Source organism: Manis javanica, chromosome 17, assembly GCF_040802235.1.
Source record: "Manis javanica isolate MJ-LG chromosome 17, MJ_LKY, whole genome shotgun sequence".
Taxonomy (NCBI): Eukaryota; Metazoa; Chordata; class Mammalia; order Pholidota; family Manidae; genus Manis; species Manis javanica.
Window position 1 is genome coordinate 38,153,116 of NC_133172.1, and position 18,697 is coordinate 38,171,812.

Genomic DNA, 18,697 nt, shown 5'->3' on the forward strand with positions numbered 1-18,697 from the left:
TTCTTTCCTGGGAGGCCGTCATGGGGGGCATCTTTTACAAGGAGTGAGTGGGAAGGAAAATGGGAAGTTGTGACACTTGCAAAATGGAATAAGAGCGGTGGCCCCTGGAGAGTCTCAGAGAGGACAAAACCTCTATTATTTAGGTTAAACTCTTATTAAAGCCTTACAAAACTCAATGACCTTGTAAGACAGAAATGCAGCTGCTTGAATTTAAACTCCTGGAACTTTGGATAATTATAAATGTATCAACTCTCTCAAGACATAACCCACTGAGATTCAGTGTTCTTGTTACTTTTATGTGGTCTTAATTATATAGGTGGTTATGTCAGACCTGAAATAGTAAGTAATCTGAAGACCAACTCAGAATAAGGGGTGTTCGTTGAAGCCTGCAGCTAGCAGGGCAGAGGTGCATCTTCAGCACTGGCCTTAAGCCCGAGCGCCTCAGATGAAAGATGCTAACCCCTTCCCTCTCCACATGCTGCCTGCCTTTGAGGTCAGAGTGCCATGAAGAGTCAAGCAATTTCTCCAGCCCTGCAGCAATGTCACATGCAGTCTCATTTATGTGCAGAACATCTCTGACATGTGGACGATGGTAAAACAAATGACAGACGTGTTGTTGGCACCAGCGACTGATGCCCTGAAGAGCCGCAGCAGCGTGGAAGTGCGTATGGAGTTTGTCAGGCAGGCCTTGGGATACCTTGAGCAGAGGTAAGGCATCAGTAGCACTCTGGGGTTGGCTTTGAAATCTCCTGAAGTCAAAGTTTCTCATGCTTTAAGTAGTCCTCAAGCTAAGTGCTCTGTAGCTGGTGTAATTTAAACAAGGTTGAGCAAGGCTGAGAGGTGTAATCCTATTTTCAGGAGCACTTCTCTGCCAGGACTGTTTCTGCAATGATGTAAAATCATGATAAGTGGGAACACTTCCACATTTCTCTTTCTCCTCCTCCCTTCTCTGCCCTCAGTACAGAGGCATGATTATTGGGCCATAACACCTTATATCAGGATCCTGTTCCTTGTGGTTCAGCCATTACTTCTTAGGCTCTTTTGATTTCTCTCAGCGTTTTAATTTTTGCACCCGGCAATATTACCACCTTCAAACTTTTGGAAGGCCCCTTGAACCTTTATTTTCCATCTGGCTCTGCTCGGTTAATCTCTGTGAGTCCAGATCCTTCCCAGCTACTGAGGCCTATGATTTGTGCCTGGGTTGTTCTTTGCCACCTCCTCACTAATTGGATTTGGTCCCTGAGGGAGTTGTGGCTGTGCCCTTGTGCCCTATTATCCCCTTCGTTGGTGGGACCTATACCATTCATCCCTCCCTGTGGACAACTCTTTCCAACTCTGAATTGGCCAGCAGGGGTTGTCATGAGCAGGCAGTAGACCTTTATTTCAGAGACAGCCTCTCTTTGCTGGCTGGAGAAGAGAAAGCCAAGTTGGATGTATTTGCTAAATTGCAGCTCTTGCCACTGAGCCTTTGCAGCTGCCAGTGGCCTTGTAATGTGGTCACCCTTTATCAACAAAATCATAATTCAGTAGGAAGTCATAAAATGTCCTTGTGCACAACTGAGGTAATTCAGACTTGGTACAGCAGAGAGTAGGTTTTTATACCAAATACTATATTAATTATACAATAGCTACATGAGATGAACATCATCAGGTATATTAAACTCATAGTCTCCATTCCCTTGTTAAGAAAAGTCTGGAACTCCAAATGATTTTTTTTTCCTTCTGGCATAGGTACGAAAAGAGGTTATAGAGTTTTCTTCAGGCTTTCACTAAATTTTTGTAATGCAAGTTTTGGGTGTATTGATCTTCAGCTATACAAAACTTAATGTGCGTAATAGTATTATTTTTGCTTCAAGTCAGAAAAATATGAATCAAGATTTCTTACAACATATAAAAACCTTTAGTATTTTTTTTTAAATGGGTATAAATACGTGACTGCTCATGGCTCCATTTTCTTTAATAAACTTAATCCTTAACATTGGTGCTTGACTTCACCAGTGGCATCAGGCTGCATTTGTACGTTTGATGATAAACCATCCCATTTCTTTTATTGTGCTTTTCACTTAGTTTTCTAGAAATATCTTGTTCCATTAATTCCTTTAGCAGTACTTGGAGCTATTCGGGAGTCAGCTATACAATTATTTTAACCTTATTTTCTTTTTTACTTTGGTGACATCACTCTCTGATGGCATCCTTTTTAAGGATTCATTGTCACCATTTATAAAGGGAATATTTCAGAATAATTACACTTTTAAAGTATCTTTGCTGATGATAATCCACTTGACAGTATACATATAATATTTAAAGTGATGTAATGTACCAGGTGGCAGATTAGACCTAGTTCTAAATGATCTTTGAGTGTAAGGCTGAAAGTGTTGAAAAAGGCTGAAAGTATGGGGTCGATCTGTTTGTTCCCTGCCACATTTCCAGATTTGAAGCAGCATATGTATTTCTTAGCCCACAACGAATTTAGACTGCTTTTTCAACTTAGGCGCTTGCCAGCACCTGGGTTGTCTTAATTCAGTTTGGAAGAGACCATAGTAGGCATCTCTTTGTCTTGGGTATTACAGGACCATCTCTAATCTCTTTTCCAACCTCTGCTTTTAAATACTTCCAGTAATGGGGAACTCATTACATTTGTTAAATTGAATTTTGTCTATTTTTCATTATAAAAATACTACCTGTTTATTATAGAAATTCTGGAAGATGCCAAAAGGAAGACCTGAGAAAGGGGAGAGGTCCTCTATACCACATCCAGAGGCCCCTAGTACCTTGTTGTATTTCCTCCCCTCTCCCCCAGTTTTTTATATGTGAATACATTGTTTGATTTTTTTTCCACAGCTGTGATCCAAATGTTTACAACATGTGATTCTATATAGTTTACTTTTATAATTCTACATCAGTATCAATTTTTTTGTAATTGCATCAGATTCCACTGAGTCTTTTCTGTAACTGGTGTTCAGCTCACTGATGTGCACTTACTCTCTCTTATTATACTTAATCTGGTGCTGAACATCTTTGTGCATTTGCAGCACCTAACTGTTTGAGGCAGTCTTTTTTTTCGTGGATAAGAAATGTATTTAGAAAGTTCTTTTTTATAGTAACTTCGTGATTTGGCTATCTATAACTTGGACCATGTAATCTTACTGTGGAAGCACCTTTAAAACTATGAAGGATTTTAAGAAGCATAGTACCAAATAAATGAAGAGGGAATGATAGAAAATCATAATTTTTCAGCCAAAAATATGATAAGTCTTTCAGCAAGGACCATCCATGGAAACTGAAACCATTGGGTGAAAGATTGTTGGTGAGCAGAATATTCACATGACTGCCCAGTATTACCCCACAGGGTACTTACTAATTACAAAGGGGAAAGGTATTTTACAGTGTTGAAATCTAGTGGAAAAAATCCTTTAACCAAGTGATTAAACTGAATGTTACCAAGAATGGGGCAAACTGATGTTCCCTGCCTCAGTCTGGGTCTCAGTGGGCGGTACCAGCATCAGCTGTGTGGGATTCTGTGCCAAAATGTTGAACCCGAATTAAATCCTGAGAAAACTGTCCAGCTCGTGGGACATTCTACCAGACAGCTGGCCTGGATTCTTTTTAAAAGGTAAAAGTGGTAGAATTATCCTAGATTAAAGGAAGTAGAAATGACATGACAACTAAGTGCCATGAAGTTCCTTGATTGGATCCTGGATTAAAAAACAGCAACTATAAAGGACATTATTAAGAAATTCAAATATGGATAATATTTTAGATAATAACAATGTATTAATTGTTAAATTTCTTGGTGTCATAATGGTATTGAGGTTAGGTAGGAAGATGTCTGAGTTCTTAGGAGATACATGGTGACGTATTTACAAATGAGGTATCCCCTGATTCTAAAGCATTTTCAAATGGTTCAGGAAATAAGTGTGTGTGTGTGTGTGTGTATATATATATATACATGTGTGTGTGTGTGTCCACATATAGAGGAGAAACATGCACAGAAATGTTAACAATTGGTGACTTAGGTAAAGGGTATATGAGCATTCATTGGACTAGTCTTTTAATTTTTTTGTAGTTTGAAATTTTTCAAAATCAGTTTAAAAAGAACCTACTAGAGCATCAGGCTATGAGCTGGAGCAATTATTTTCTGTACATTAGCCCTTACTGCATTTGAAGTCCATAGTTATGTTCCTTCAGGGATTCTTTTGAGTATCTGCAGTGATGAAAAATCTTTATGTGATGCGCTGCCCACTGAATACATAATGCGATTTGCTTCAGTAAGCATACACCGTTGCCTCTTTTGTGTTAGAAGTCCAGGCCCTGCCCTGTGGAGTTCATAGTCTAGTATCATGGGTATGGACATAGATAGGTGTGATATGTGTTTTCAGCCTCCCTCTTTTTTTCCTTTAAAATTTTTCCAGTTATAAGAATTACACCCTTGTGACTGTCTTTGGAAACTTGCATCAGGCCCAGCTGGGTGGGGTGCCTGGAACTTATCAGTTGGTTCGAAGTTTCCTGAACATTAAACTTCCGGCTCCCTTGCCTGGACTTCAGGTACTGGCGTCTTTCTCCATGTGATCAGTTACACTCCCAGAGCAGGCATTTCAGATAGGCATTTTCAGTTAAAAATGAGGTTATGTGTGGAAACTGCTATATGGAGAAGAGACCTGAGGGTGGGATGGAGAGAAGCGGGGACCTTGGGCACATAGTAATGTAGGAGTCAGGTGATGCTGGTGGTGGCTCAGCTCAGGGTAGAGGAGGGTGTGATATGGTGCATGGTGTTGCTGGGTTCTGGACATGTTTTGAAAGTAGACCCAATAGGAACTAGTTGCAGAACTTGGATGTGGGTGTGAGAGGCAAAGTCAGAGGTGACCTCTGAGATCGTTGGCTCAAACAGCTGGAAGAATGAAGTTAGATATGGTTCTGAGAATGCGCTATTTCTCCTCACCTCATAGTCCAGCTGGGGGAATTATCTTAGGGTCAGCTATTATATGTATGAAAGCACTAAACTGGAGCCTTGTTCTAAGGGTTGTGGGATGCAGGAGAGGTTGGCGTTATAAAGGAGCTGAAGAATAGGGACTTAGCCAGAGGTCCTGGAAAGTATATTCCAGCAGAGGGAAGAGCATGAACAAGTAAGAATATCTGGCATATCAGCTGTTTGGTAGGGCTTGGCAAACCTGGGGCCAGCTATTGAATGCCACGTCTGCCACGCTAAGCGCTTTGGATGTAAACAGCTTAAAGGGGATTAAGTAGGGAAGTGGCATGATCAGATCTGGGTTTAGAAAGGGTCCTGCCAGTAGAAGGGTAGAGCAGTCAAGAAAGGAAGTCTGAGCTCCCCTTCTCTGGGGAAAAGCAGAGAGAAGAGTAACCAGGAGCCTGCTATGTAAACTGTGACAAAGCCAGTTTTAGGATAGATAAGCTCTAATACTGGGAGAGTGGGAACAGCTGCCTTCGCAGATCCCCAGTGCCTAGCACAGTGTCTGAAATAAATATGCTCAGTAAGTGAATGAACAACTAACAAGTGAATGAAAATGCCAGTATCCATTAGTAGTTAACGTTTTATAAACTCTAGTATGATAATGATGGATGATCACTTATTATTCAGTAGATGTCTTTAGCCCTCGTTTTGTGAGGGTTGCAAGAGTACAAATTATCACAGAACATGTCACCCAAATACTGCAGGTTACTGGGAGTCCATGGAGAACTCTCAAGCTGGCTTTGAAGCGGGGGGCACATAGGGCTTTAGAGGAAAGGCTGTAGAGCCAGACTAACACCTGCCTACCTTGGGCAAATTACTTAACAACCCCATGCCTCAGTTTCCTTGTTTATAAAACAGTGAGTAGGAGGCCATTAATGGTTCCTACCTAATGGGGTTGTTTGGAGATTAAGTGACTTAATACAAGGGGAGAGGATTTAGCTGAGAGTCGGCATATCAGAAAACCATCAGTTAACTTTTGTTTGTCTGTTTATTTGAGCATCTTTCCTCTTTTAGGATGGAGAGGTGGAAGGCCATCCTGTGTGGGCATTAATTTATTACTGCATGCGCTGTGGAGACCTGCTTGCTGCTTCACAGGTGGTTAACCGAGCCCAGCACCAGCTGGGAGAGTTTAAAACCTGGTTCCAGGAGTACATGAACAGCAAGGACAGAAGGTATGGTGAATAAGGTGGGGCATCCAGAAGCCAGATACATGGCTCAAAGTATGTTTCTGCTTGAGAAAATGAGGTTTAGAAAACAAGTATAACTCTCCTGAGAATAACAGTTGGGAACATTGAAGGAGCCCCCATTCTGGCACTGATGCCTATACTTACAGGTGTCTGTGTTTGAGGATTTTTCTCATCTAGTGGAGGAGGGACTGTGGCTGGGAAGATGATCTCACTTATTCTATAAATCCAAGGTACATGAAAGATGCTTTATAAAATGAAACGGTTATACAGGCATACCTCATAGTATTGTGCTTCACAGATACTATCTTTTTTACAAATTGAAGGTTTCTAGGAATTCTGCACGGAGCAAGTCTGTCAGTACCAATTTTCCAGTTGCATTCACTTCATGTCTCTATGTCACATTTTGGTAGTTCTCAGATTATTTCAAACCTTTTCACCATTATTATTATATTTGTTGTGGTGATCTATGATCAGTGATCTTTGATGCTACCATTGTAATTGTTTTGAGGCACAATGAACTACACCCATATAAGATTGCAAACTTAAGAGATAAATGCTGTGTGTGCCCTGACTGCTCCACTGACTGGCCATTCCCCTTTCTCCCTTTCTCCCTATTCCTGAGGTACGACAATACTAAAATTAGGCCAATTAATAACCCTACAGTGGTCTGTAAGTATGTGAGTGAAAGGAGGAGCCACATATATCTCCCTTTAAATCAAAAGCTAGCAGTGATTAACCTTAGCAGAGAAGCATGTTAGAAGCAGAGCTGGGCCAAAAGCTAGGCCTTTTGTTCCAAACACCCAAGTTGTGAATGCAAAGGAAAAGCTCTTGAAGGAAATTAAAAGTGCTACATAATGAATACATGAATAAAGTAAAACAGCCTCATTCCTGATATGGAGAAAGTTTGAATGGTCTGGATAGAAGATCAGAACAGCCACACATTCCCTTAAGCCAAAGCCTGATCCAGAACAAGGCCCTAACTCTCTTCAGTTCTGTGAAGGCTGAGAGAGGTGAGGAAGCTGCAGAAGAAAAGTTGGAAGCTATAGACTATCTACTGTTAAAAGAACATGGGATGTGTTTTAATTGTTTTAATTTGTCTGATTTTTCTCAAACTATTCAAATTCAGTTAGACAACATCCATCATATCATTTATAAGTTTTCACAAATGCCTAGGGTACCTAACTGGTTTTCTTGGTTTTACTGGTATGGCTGGTAATTGTAGGTCTGCTTTTGTTATGCATCTGTATTCCTATTCTGTTAATGTGTGTACGCAATTTAATTAGTAGTTTGTTAAAACCTATACATGCTTATGTTACTCTACAAGAAGATACGTCAAAGAAATAATCAATCTTCCTATGTTTTCTTCCGTCTGCTACTTCTATAGCTTTTCTTCTTCCTAATTACAACCCTTTAGTAGAATTCGTGCCTCATATTGAAAATTACTGAGTATCATAATTCTTCCAAGTGGTAAAGATACCTCGAGACAAATCCTGGGCATAGAAGCCACAGGGCATAAATCTGCAAAGAAGTAAAAAGCTAACCTTTTCAAACAATATTGCTTCTCTCTCACTTAACAACTTTACATTTCCCTGTATGGCCCCGGAAGATGACTGGTTAGCCAGAGACGGGTAAGATTCCTCAAGGGAGGAACAACCTGAGGCAGGCACAGTCGCAGGGGGGCCATCAGGTGAGAAATTGGGGATCAACAGAGGTGAGGCTTAGAACCTCACCCCCCCTGTTTTGAGAGAAATCTTCTGCATCTGTGGATGTTTTGTGGCCCTTGTCTAGCTTGGATTAATACTTAGTCTATAGGCACAGACCTGATCATCTACACTTGCCCTCTTACAGCACTAAACTATGTTTTCTACCTCTATCTTGCATCTACTTACCACTTCAGCATTTTATTTAAAAAAATAATAATAAGGGAGAAATGTGGGATTCACATATAAATCAAATATAAAAATCAAATGAATAATCATATCTGACTTGATTGTTTATAGTTCATGATGCGTGATCAAAACCAAAAGTTTCTGTGATATGACTGCCCTTGTACTGTTCACCATGTAAGAACTTATTCACTATGTAAGAATTTGTTCACCATGTAAGAACTTGTTCGTTGTGCTTCAGAAGATTGGAGACTGTTGAGAATTAGGCTTGGGGTTGATTAATGATTGTGCATTGAGTCCCCTATACAGAATTTTATTGTTGTTAACAACCATTTGATCAATAAATATGAGAGATGCCATCTCAAAAAAAGAAGTTGGAAGCTAGCAGAGGTTGGTTCATGAGATTAAGGGAAGAAGCCATCTTCATAACATAAAAATTCAAGGTGAAGCACCAAGTGCTGATGTAGAAGCAGGTTCTCCAGAAGATGTGGCTAAGATCATTAATGAAGGTGGCTGCACTAAAAAGTGAATTTTCAATGTAGATGAAGCAATCTTCTCCTAGATGAAGATTCCACCTAGGATTTTCATAGCTAGAGAGAAGTCAGTGTCTGGCTTCAAAGCCTCAAGGACAAGCTGACTCTCTTAAAAGCTGGTGACTTTTAAGTTGAAGCAGTGGTCATTTACCTTTCTGAAAATCCTGGGGCCCTTAAGAATTGTGCTACATCTACTTTGCTGTGCTCTATAAATGGAACAACAAAGCCTATGTGACAGACAGCACATGTGTTTACAACATGATTTACTGAATATTATAATAGCAGTAGGTTACTGTTGAGAACTACTGCTCAGAAAAAAGATCCTGTCAAAATATTACTGCTCGTTGACAGTACACCTGGTCACCCAAGGGTTCTGATGGAGATATACACTGAGATCAATATCATTTTCATGCCTGCTAACACAACATCCATTCTGCAACCCATGGATCAAGGAATAATTTCAACTTCCAAGTCTTACTATTTAAGAAAGACATTTTGTAAAGCTACCAGAGATAGTAATTCCCCTGATGGATCTGGGCAAAGAAGGTTGAAAACCTTCTGGAAAGGATTTGCCACTCTAGATGCATTAAAAACGTGTGATTTCTGGAAAGGGGTCAAAATAACAACATCAGCAGGAGTTTGGAAGAAGTTGATTCCAGCCCTCATGAATGACTGAGGGGTTCAAGACTTCATTGGAGGAAATAACTGTAGATGTGGTGGAACTAGCAAGAGAACTAGAATTAGAAGTGGAACCTGAAGATCTGACTGAATTGCAGCAGTCTCATGATAAAACTTGAACGAATGAGGAATTGCTTACAGAGGAGAAAAGAAAGTGGTTTCTTGAGATCAAATCTACCCCTGGTGAAAATGTTAGAAAGATTGTTGAAATGACAACAAAGGATTTAGAATATTACATAAATTTAGTTGATAATGCAGCAGCAGGGTTTGACTCCAGTTTTGCTGTGGGTAAAATGCTACCAGACAGCATTACATGCTACAGAGAAATCATTTGTGAAAGGAAGGCTCAATAGATATGGCAAATTTCACCATTGTCTTTTTTTAAGTAATTGCCACAGCTGCCCCACCCTTCAGCAGCACCACCCTGATAAATCAGCAGCCATCAACACTGAGGCAAGACCCTCCACCAGCAAAAAGATTCTTGCTTGCTGAAAGCTCAGATGATGGTTGGCATTTTTTAGCAATAAAATATTGTTAAATTTAGGTATGTACATTGTTTTTTTAGACATAATGCTATTGCACACTTGAAAGATTACAGTGTAGTGTAAACATGACTTTTGTATGCACTGGGAAATCAGACAGTTGATTTGATTCACTTTATTGTGATGCTCGCTTTGTTGCAGTTCTCTGGAACTGTACCCCCAGTACCTCCAAGGAATGTGTGTATCACACCTTACTTGTTAACACTTAGTGCTTTTCTGGTTGGCCCAATGTGAAAATATGTTGCTGTGTACTTCATAGGTCAAAGGCTAGAATTGGGAGTTGGTAATCTTGAAATATAATCATTGAATTAATTTCCTGTTTTTTCCTCTTGCATTAAGCATTAGTTTTTCTCTGCATTTTATTAATGTAATTGGACTAAGTTCATGTTCAACCCCACTTTAAGTATATGTACATGTATGTAGAAGAAATGATGGTGGTTACCCCAGTTAAACTTTGGAAAAATTTTTAGGCATTGTCAATAATGACATGTCCAGAAATTGTCTTAAACCATAAGCCCCTGTCTTGCTCATATTAGAGAGTTTAAAGTAGGGTTAAAATGTCTTATGAAAAAAAAAATGTCTTACGGTTCCCCCAGAAGGGGTCCCTAAGGCAAGGATTTGAGTGTAAGTAGTTTATTTGGAAGGTGATCTTACATGGATAAGGGAATGGAGAGGACACAGTGGGGCAGGACTCACCCTTGTCCATCACTGCTTGAGGGCTGCGCTGGGGAGTGGGGTGGAGTATTAATTTCCCAGCATTTCTGACCTGCTCCTGAAGGCCTCTCCTAGAAGAAGCTGGCAGGCAGAGAGATGCAGGTGCTGGTAGCTGCAAGTCAGATTAAAGTGATGGTCGGGTAGTACCCAGGGGATCTGGGTGGGGACAGTGTCTGTTACCCTCCTCAAAGGAGATTTCATGACTCTAATGTGGTTGGGACCTGGGGTGCTTTGAGATGCCCTTGAGGGTCTTCAGTGTTCGTATGTATCTGTCTCTCTGTTCCCTTGTGTCTCTAGATTGTCCCCAGCTACAGAGAACAAGCTCCGACTGCATTACCGCAGGGCCCTCAGGAACAACACAGACCCCTACAAGAGGGCCGTGTACTGTATCATTGGCAGATGTGACGTCACTGACAGCCAGAGCGAAGTGGCTGACAAAACTGAGGACTACCTGTGGCTAAAGGCAGGTGCTGCTTCCCTTGCCCTGCAGGACTTTAGCCCCTTCCCTCTACTTGCATGCCTCACACAGATATAACCTGTTTAATTTGTGGTGCCAGTTGGGTGATCGGGCCAGTAGATTCCTGTCTCCTGGTCCCATTTTTATTGCATGATTCCTAGCCAGTAACCACAGCCATTAGCACATCCTTGAGCGTGGCTCTTGAGTAGCTACAGCTCTACAAGGTTGGCTGAGGAAATAGTTTGTACCAATGCATGTGTTTCTCTTGGGAATTTAGTTGAACCAAGTGTGTTTTGATGACGATGGCACCAGCTCCCCACAAGACAGGCTTACGCTCTCACAGTTCCAGAAACAGCTGTTGGAAGACTATGGTAAGATATCTTGAATATAACCACCTTCTCTCTCTTGTCCATCTAAGGTCCCTATTTAGCTTTCCTCTGGGGAAATCCTTCATTTCTAAACTCTGTCTCTCCTTCAAAGCTGTGGGTCTTCAAAACCCAACCAAGGAAACACCAATTTCAAATTCAAGTACAGAATACATGGCCTTAAGCAATGTATGTGACTCATGTGGTCATCATATACAGGAAATTATCTTGTTCTTTCAACTGCTCCAGTAGATGTTTGCTCAGGGAGAAACATAAAGAGGACTTGGTTTTTGCTTCCTTATAGAACTCACAATGACTGTATCTGAGCACAGATGAGGGAGAAGTATATTTTTTTCTCTTCTCATTTAAAAATTCTGGGAAGCAAAGAAGATGCCAACCTAGTGGTCAGCTGATGTTGAATTCAGGTACCTGTGAGTCTGAGTGAACTGAAGTATCTCTGAAATCTTCATTCCTGTCTTTATTGAGTGACTCTTATCAAGATAAAGGAGATAATTAATCCCTTTTGTATTTGTTTTAAGGTCTGAATTCTGTTTCTTTCCCACCTAATGCAGGCAGTTTGGGTTTTACAGTGCAACCCCCACTCGCCAGTTGTGTTATAAGGTCTCAAGAAGGTCAGGAAGCAGCAGGTCACAGTTCATTTGTTGTCCCACCATGTCCAGGGCCCACTTCATCCTGCTCAGCAAGTCCTTTAAGCACAGAGAACTTATGCCTGGGGTCTGGGCTGCCAGCAGGCCAGCCCCTTTGGAGTCAGCTTTATCTCCTGTCCCCCAGGCGAGTCCCACTTCACAGGGAGCCAACAGCCCTTCCTCTACTTCCAAGTACTCTTCCTGACAGCTCAGTTCGAAGCTGCAGTTGCTTTTCTCTTCCGCATGGAGCGGCTGCGCTGCCATGCTGTCCACGTGGCCCTGGTGCTCTTTGAGCTGAAACTGCTTTTAAAATCCTCAGGACAGAGTGCACAGCTCCGTGAGTATTTGTTGCAGTGTCATAAGCACATTGGGTGGCTGTGGACACATAACTGCAACCAACAAGGATTTGGGCAGATGGTGTGAATCATTGGAGAGCATGGTTATTATACAAAGTCCTAGTTTTGTGGCTGGTCACCAAGTTGCTTGGAACGTGGTGCAGGAGAAGCAGTACCTAGTCATGAGTCTGGCTCCCATTAGGGTTCTAGATGAAAACATAAGAAATCCCAACCAGCCATCTTATGTGCATACTTGCATGGAGTGGGAGTGTCAGGAGAGGGAGAAAAGATGAGTGCGGGTAAATGGCTGCAGGTTCCTGAGTAGAGCAGCAGAACCTCACGGGAGCACATGCCATCATGGCAGCTGTCTCCATCTTTTCATTCAAAGACAAGCATGCTAGTAATTTACTGCCCAATGCCTTTTCCTCCACTCCGTGCTTGGAAAGAAACTGAGGTCAGGATGGTAAATAGGATTGCCCAAAGCTTACGCTGCAAACACAGGCCGGGCTGTGGAAGTTGATGCCATTGAAGCTTTGGATTCAGCTCCCATGGTTGCCTGGTCAGAGGGCAGTGTGGTTGTAACCAGCTTTGTCCCCCATGGTGCAGTCAGTCATGAACCTGGTGACCCTCCCTGCATGCGGCGGCTGAACTTTGTGCGGCTCCTCATGCTCTACACCCGCAAGTTTGAGTCCACGGACCCGAGAGAAGCCCTCCAGTACTTCTACTTCCTCAGGTAAAACTTGTTTGTAACCATTTATTCTGGCTCGCTTTGATTTCTGCCATTCCAAGGATAACTATGAGAAACCTCAAGGCCACACCAGAAACCAGGTTGCTTTTGTCACCTTACAGGGATGAGAAAGATAGTCAAGGAGAAAACATGTTTTTGCGCTGCGTGAGTGAGCTTGTGATAGAGAGCCGAGAGGTATGTTGGTTTCTTTGCTCTCCCGCCTGTCGTTTGTGGTGGGCGTTTCTCAGCATGGTCATAGCAGATACCGCTCAGGGGAGTTTTTGTGTTCTTTGGTTTCTGACAATAAAAGATTGATTCAGTCTCACTGTTTCCTAGTTTGTGTGAGACTTCTCCCACCTTCCCTGTTTACTTCCACTCTTTCATCTCCAAAGAATTGTGGATTATGTGTACATCCTTGTCCAATGAATAAACTTTTTTTTGTCTCTGCAGTTCGATATGATTCTTGGGAAACTAGAGAATGATGGAAGTAGAAAGGTAGGTTAAATATGCCCCTTGGAGATAGGTTAATTTGCAGTGGAGGGTTTAGAATTGTCAAAAGAATGCAGTTAGATTTTAGGATTTGAGGTATTAAATATGAAAACCTGAATGAAGTTGCTTAGTTTAAAAAACAATGAAAATTATAGCCCCAAATGATGACAGTTTTACATACATTTATATTGCTCCTTTACACTATCCCTTAGATAGATTTTTTTATGTTCAGAGTACTCATCTGTTCATGCCTGCCTCTTTTTTTTTTTTTTGCTGTTAACATTCTGCTATTTTCTTCTAGGCTTTTACTAGTATATAATGCACCATAAAATTGTACCTATCCTGTTAGTTTTGTTTTTTTTTTTTTTGGTATCATTAATCTACAATTACATGAAGAACATTAGATTTACTAGGCTCTCCCCTTCACGAAGTTCCCCCCCCCCAACAAACCCCATTACAGTCACTGTCCATCAGCATAGTAAGATTCTGTAGAATCACTAGTCTTCCCTGTGTTGCACGGCCCTCCCCATGCCCCCCCCCACATTATTCAAACTAATCATAATACCCCCTTTCTTTTTCCCTGCCCTTATCCCTCCTTTCCCACTCATCCTCCCCAGTCCCTTTCCCTTTGGTAACTATTAGTCCATTCTTAGGTTCTGTGATTCTGCTGCTGTTTTGTTCCTTCAGTTTTGCTTTGTTCTTATACTCCACATATAAGTGAAATCATTTGGTACTTGACTTTCTCTGCCTGGCTTATTTCACTGAGCATAATATCCTCTAGCTCCATCCATGTTGTTGCAAATGGTCATGCCTGCCTTTTTTGAGCTGACAAGGCTACCTTTCTGCCATTCTCAGCTTAGAAAATGTGCAAGAAATCAATTACTATACCTACTCTCCCCAGATGGAAAGGTTAGAGATACACTTGATCTCTCTCAGAAGGTAGTTTCTGAGGCCTCAGTCAACCCTGACTCCGGAAATGCAAGTGCTTCTTTGAGCCTTAGCAATTCCTGAGACCTGTCATGCCCTTTGAGAGGCATAGCAGAAGGGGCAGAGGCACTGGTGTCAGAGCTCAGTCCTGACCCCACTTGGGCACTCTCCCTGTGGCCTTCAAAAGTCATCTGCCTCTCTCAGGGACTCACTTTCCTCACTTGTAAAAAAAAATGAGTAGGTTGGACCCAGCAATCTCAAAATAAACTGACACTGTTCACCCCATCCAACTTAGAAAAAGGCCAGTGACAGTGTTGATGACAATGGCTGTGCTTATTGAGTTGCCAGAAACTGTACTGAATGCATTACAGATACTATTTAATCACCACACTAACCCAGCAAACTGGGAACTATTATTATCTGTTTTCCATAGTAAGGAAATTGAGACAAGAGAGGTTGTTTATTTTCCTCAAAATCACACAGCTAGTAAGAAAGGAGCTGGAGTTGGAACCCAGTCCTTTTGACCCCAGAGCCCAGACTCTTAACTCATCTCCTGTGTTGCCTCCAGGGTGACCTAAGTAGGTCACCTTGACTGGGTCCAGCACTGGTGGAAAATCAGATGGCCAATCAGACATCACTAAACTCATCATGGCTGTTCCATGGCTCCTAAGAGCCCTGTTTTATAATCTTCTGACCATTTGGTTGCCTTTGGGTGATGATGGTGATTTTTCAAAAGATACCCTGACACCACCTGCCATATATTTTTTCAGCAGTTTCTTTAGCCATCTGTCTTAGAAAGCAAATCCAAAAGCTTCCAGATATTTTCTCTAAGCCTCCTGATTTTTTCCCCTACTGCCTACTCATCAGCAAATTTTTAAAAGTTGGTGATTTCACCTACCCTCTGGGTCATTGGGACAATTAGAAAGCACAGATGTCTTGTTGCAGACTCCTCTGCTACCACACATCAGCTTCGTCATGGGTATTTTCCTTGGTCCCTTTCATACATGTATTAGGAACTTCTATCTTCAAGAAAGCCAGAATCTAGCTGGCGAAATATATGCATTACCCAGGTCAAGTGTTTCAGTTGAAGTAGTTTTGAAGTCCCCGTTGCTTCTCTATGTTGGAAATAACAGCTCTGTGCACCACCACTCTCTTCCTCCCCCTCCACAATTTGTCTTGTCAGCCTGGAGTCATAGATAAGTTTACTAGTGACACAAAGCCTATTATCGACAAAGTTGCTTCCGTGGCAGAAAATAAAGGCCTGTTTGAAGAAGCAGCAAAGCTTTATGACCTTGCCAAGGTAAAATGTGCCCTTTTCCTTCTCCTGCACTCAATAGGTCTTTCGGCCTTTTGGCATTAAATGCACAAACATTTCATTGATGCCATTTTTACACCACTGTCTCTGCCAAGGCATTTTCTCCTAGTGCTTAGGCAGTTAATTGTCCAGTCAGGACGAAATACCCATTTAACAGAATTATTTCTGGCCAAACAAGCAACATAGTGCAAAGATATTCTGCAGGCGTTGAGCTGTGGTCTCACTTGGCAGCGGCATAAGTGTCTATCACATTTCAGGGCTGAAGCTGCTGGTGAAAATACCCTTATGTGTTCCCCCTCTGGGCAGCCACAGATAACGCTGGTGGTCAGTGTGTGTTAGAGAGTAATACAACAGCTGAGGCTTTCGGGAGAACTGGAGTAAGTGTTTCTACGTGAGAATATAGGATGACTGCTGACGATTGTAAAAAAAGATTACATCCTCTCTCTTTTTATCAACTGAGAAAAGTGGGCAAAAAAGCATTATAACTCCTTGTTTTAATTTGAAAATGTTTTGATTGAAGTCTAATTAAAATAGAGAAAAATGAACAAATATTAAGTGTACAGTAAGTAAAAAGATGCATTTTCCATAGGTATGTATCTGTGTAACCACCACCCAGATAGAGATACAGAATATTTCCATCCATCACCCCAAAAAGTTCCCTCTTTTGTTTTAGTTACTTCATTTTTCCTTTTGATTATTTACTTGATTTCTTCCTTAATTTAAAAAAATCAAACAGAATGCCGACAAGGTGCTGGAGCTGATGAACAAACTGCTCAGCCCTGTTGTCCCCCAGATCAGTGCACCGCAGTCCAACAAGGAGAGGCTGAAGAACATGGCACTCTCCATCGCAGAACGGTAAGGCCGGGAGCTGGCTCTGGGAGCCAGGCCACCAGTGCCCATCCAAATGCACCTGCAGCTTTACTCTTAATATCAAACAGTATCCGAGAGTAGCTCTACCGACTCACCATCCCACCAGCACTGTTTGAGAGTTCCTGTTTCTCTGCATCATAACCAGTACTTGGTACTGTCAGACTTAAAAATTTTTGCCAAAAAGAAGAGTATGAAAGGGTATCTCAAGATTTTAATCCTGCCCGTTAGATTTAATTCTAGGCATTATATTCATCTGTACACTGTTATCAGCCATCTGAAAGGCATTATGGAACAAAGCTAGTGATGGATGGTTAGGGGAGTTCGTAGAGGTAATAGTGGCCATTGTTTCAGAATTCACCATCCTCCAGTGAGTGAACTGAGTTATCAGACTTTAACTAGGGTAACTCCGAGGCTGAGGCAATAGACATTAGTTTTTTGTGCCTTCAGCAGATACTGCTAATAAAGTGAAAGAGAAAACATTTTTGGAGAAAGCATTACCTGGGGGATGCCTGGGAGGACATAGAAGAACATTATTTGGCAAATGTAAATCTCTGTTTAGCAAACAATCCCCAGTGATGGCTGCTGGGCTTTTGGTCCATCAGGACCTCCTAAGCTCCTTGGAAACTGGGATGCTGAGATGGTGCCTGAGGCTAAGAACCATGCTTCATGCAAAATATATTTATAGGTGGATACATACCAAATCTACCATCAAATGCTTGGTTACTTCAAAAGAACGCTACTTTCCACTCAGTTCACTTATATAGAAAGTTAAAGGTTTAGATATTTTTCAAATGCTATCCTGAAGTTATAGATTGCACAGATTCATAATATACCCCTCCCCCACTTCCTTTTTGTCTTTCAGGTATAGGGCTCAGGGAATCAGTGCAAATAAATTTGTGGACTCCACATTCTATCTTCTGTTGGACTTGATCACCTTTTTTGACGAATACCATAGTGGTCATATTGACAGAGCCTTTGATGTAAGTTTTAGTAGGGGTGTTTGAAATGTAGGTTAATGTAGGTCCTTGAAAATTCAAAACACTTCACAGGGTTCATTTAAAACAAAGGAAATGTCACCAATGTGCCTGTTAAGAAGGACAAATATGATTCGGGGATTTAAAGGGGATTTCTCTGTTGCTCATTTTTCCTTTTCCTTTTTTCTACTCCTTTCCCTTTTAGACTAAAAACAGGTTTCTAAAAGTAATTTGAACTCTCTGAATTTTAAAATTGCCTCCAACAGTGAGGATAGGAGTTAAGTTAGTCAGCAAGTTAGAATCAAAGTCTCTGTGTGAGTGAGAGGAGGAGCACTTTCTAGTATGAAGCCCTTTTATGCACATGTTAGATGCCAACTGTGTTTAAGGAGATGAAATGACTGTGATGGTGATATCATTTGGGGCTGGTGGGCTTTTGTTTTAAACAGATAATTGATCGCTTGAAGCTGGTGCCCCTGAATCAGGAAAGTGTGGAAGAGAGAGTGGCTGCCTTCAGAAATTTCAGTGATGAAGTGAGTCCTTTTCTTCCTGAGTTACGGGCTTCTTTTTTCCCCACTTCTGCTGAAGGTTTTTGTTTTAAAGTAGCTCGTAACTTTAAAAGCCCCAGTACTGTAACCATCCATCCACAGATTGAGTTTTCTAAGATGAGTCCAATTTCAGATACCCTGGGCTGGTTTTTCTGTTAAGTACACATATGCCCATTAGTTACTGTCTGAATTCCTGACTCAGAAAATACAGTCACTGTAGTGATCAGACATATTCTTGGGAGAAACAGATTTTTGGTTGATCCTGTGAAGTCTAGCTCAACTCCTTATTATCTATTTATTCTATTGGGTTTTAATGCTTAACTCTTACCTTTAAGTATTTACATTGGATGCATTAAACATGCATCATGATTCACTTCCTTCCTTTCCCTTTCTGATCTGTATTATCTCAAGAAGCAGGTACAATGACTGTGGACTCAGTTATCGGCCCGTGAGCCCCCTAGCTGCTGTTGCCCTGTAGGGTTTCTAGTATATTACCGCCTCTAGCCCCAGGGTGCCCAGCTTGGCTGCACATTGGAA

The 18,697-nt window shown here is 41.5% G+C and overlaps 1 protein-coding gene across 6 annotated transcripts in view; it reads left to right on the forward strand.

The window, feature by feature from the left end:
• NUP93 (nucleoporin 93) overlaps positions 1-18,697 on the forward strand; it is a 123,632-nt gene that overhangs the window by 86,190 nt on the left and 18,745 nt on the right. For 5 of the 6 annotated variants that reach the window (XM_073225659.1, XM_073225660.1, XM_073225662.1 and 2 more), the window contains 13 exons: positions 569-708; positions 4,413-4,545; positions 5,984-6,141; positions 10,807-10,972; positions 11,244-11,337; positions 12,124-12,315; positions 12,920-13,046; positions 13,163-13,235; positions 13,491-13,535; positions 15,640-15,756; positions 16,508-16,626; positions 17,504-17,621; positions 18,062-18,145. In XM_073225659.1, the coding sequence (XP_073081760.1) occupies positions 569-708; positions 4,413-4,545; positions 5,984-6,141; positions 10,807-10,972; positions 11,244-11,337; positions 12,124-12,315; positions 12,920-13,046; positions 13,163-13,235; positions 13,491-13,535; positions 15,640-15,756; positions 16,508-16,626; positions 17,504-17,621; positions 18,062-18,145 (1,566 nt within the window). The remainder of the gene's footprint in view (positions 1-568; positions 709-4,412; positions 4,546-5,983; positions 6,142-10,806; positions 10,973-11,243; positions 11,338-12,123; positions 12,316-12,919; positions 13,047-13,162; positions 13,236-13,490; positions 13,536-15,639; positions 15,757-16,507; positions 16,627-17,503; positions 17,622-18,061; positions 18,146-18,697) is intronic. The other variant, XM_073225661.1, reaches the window with a different exon arrangement.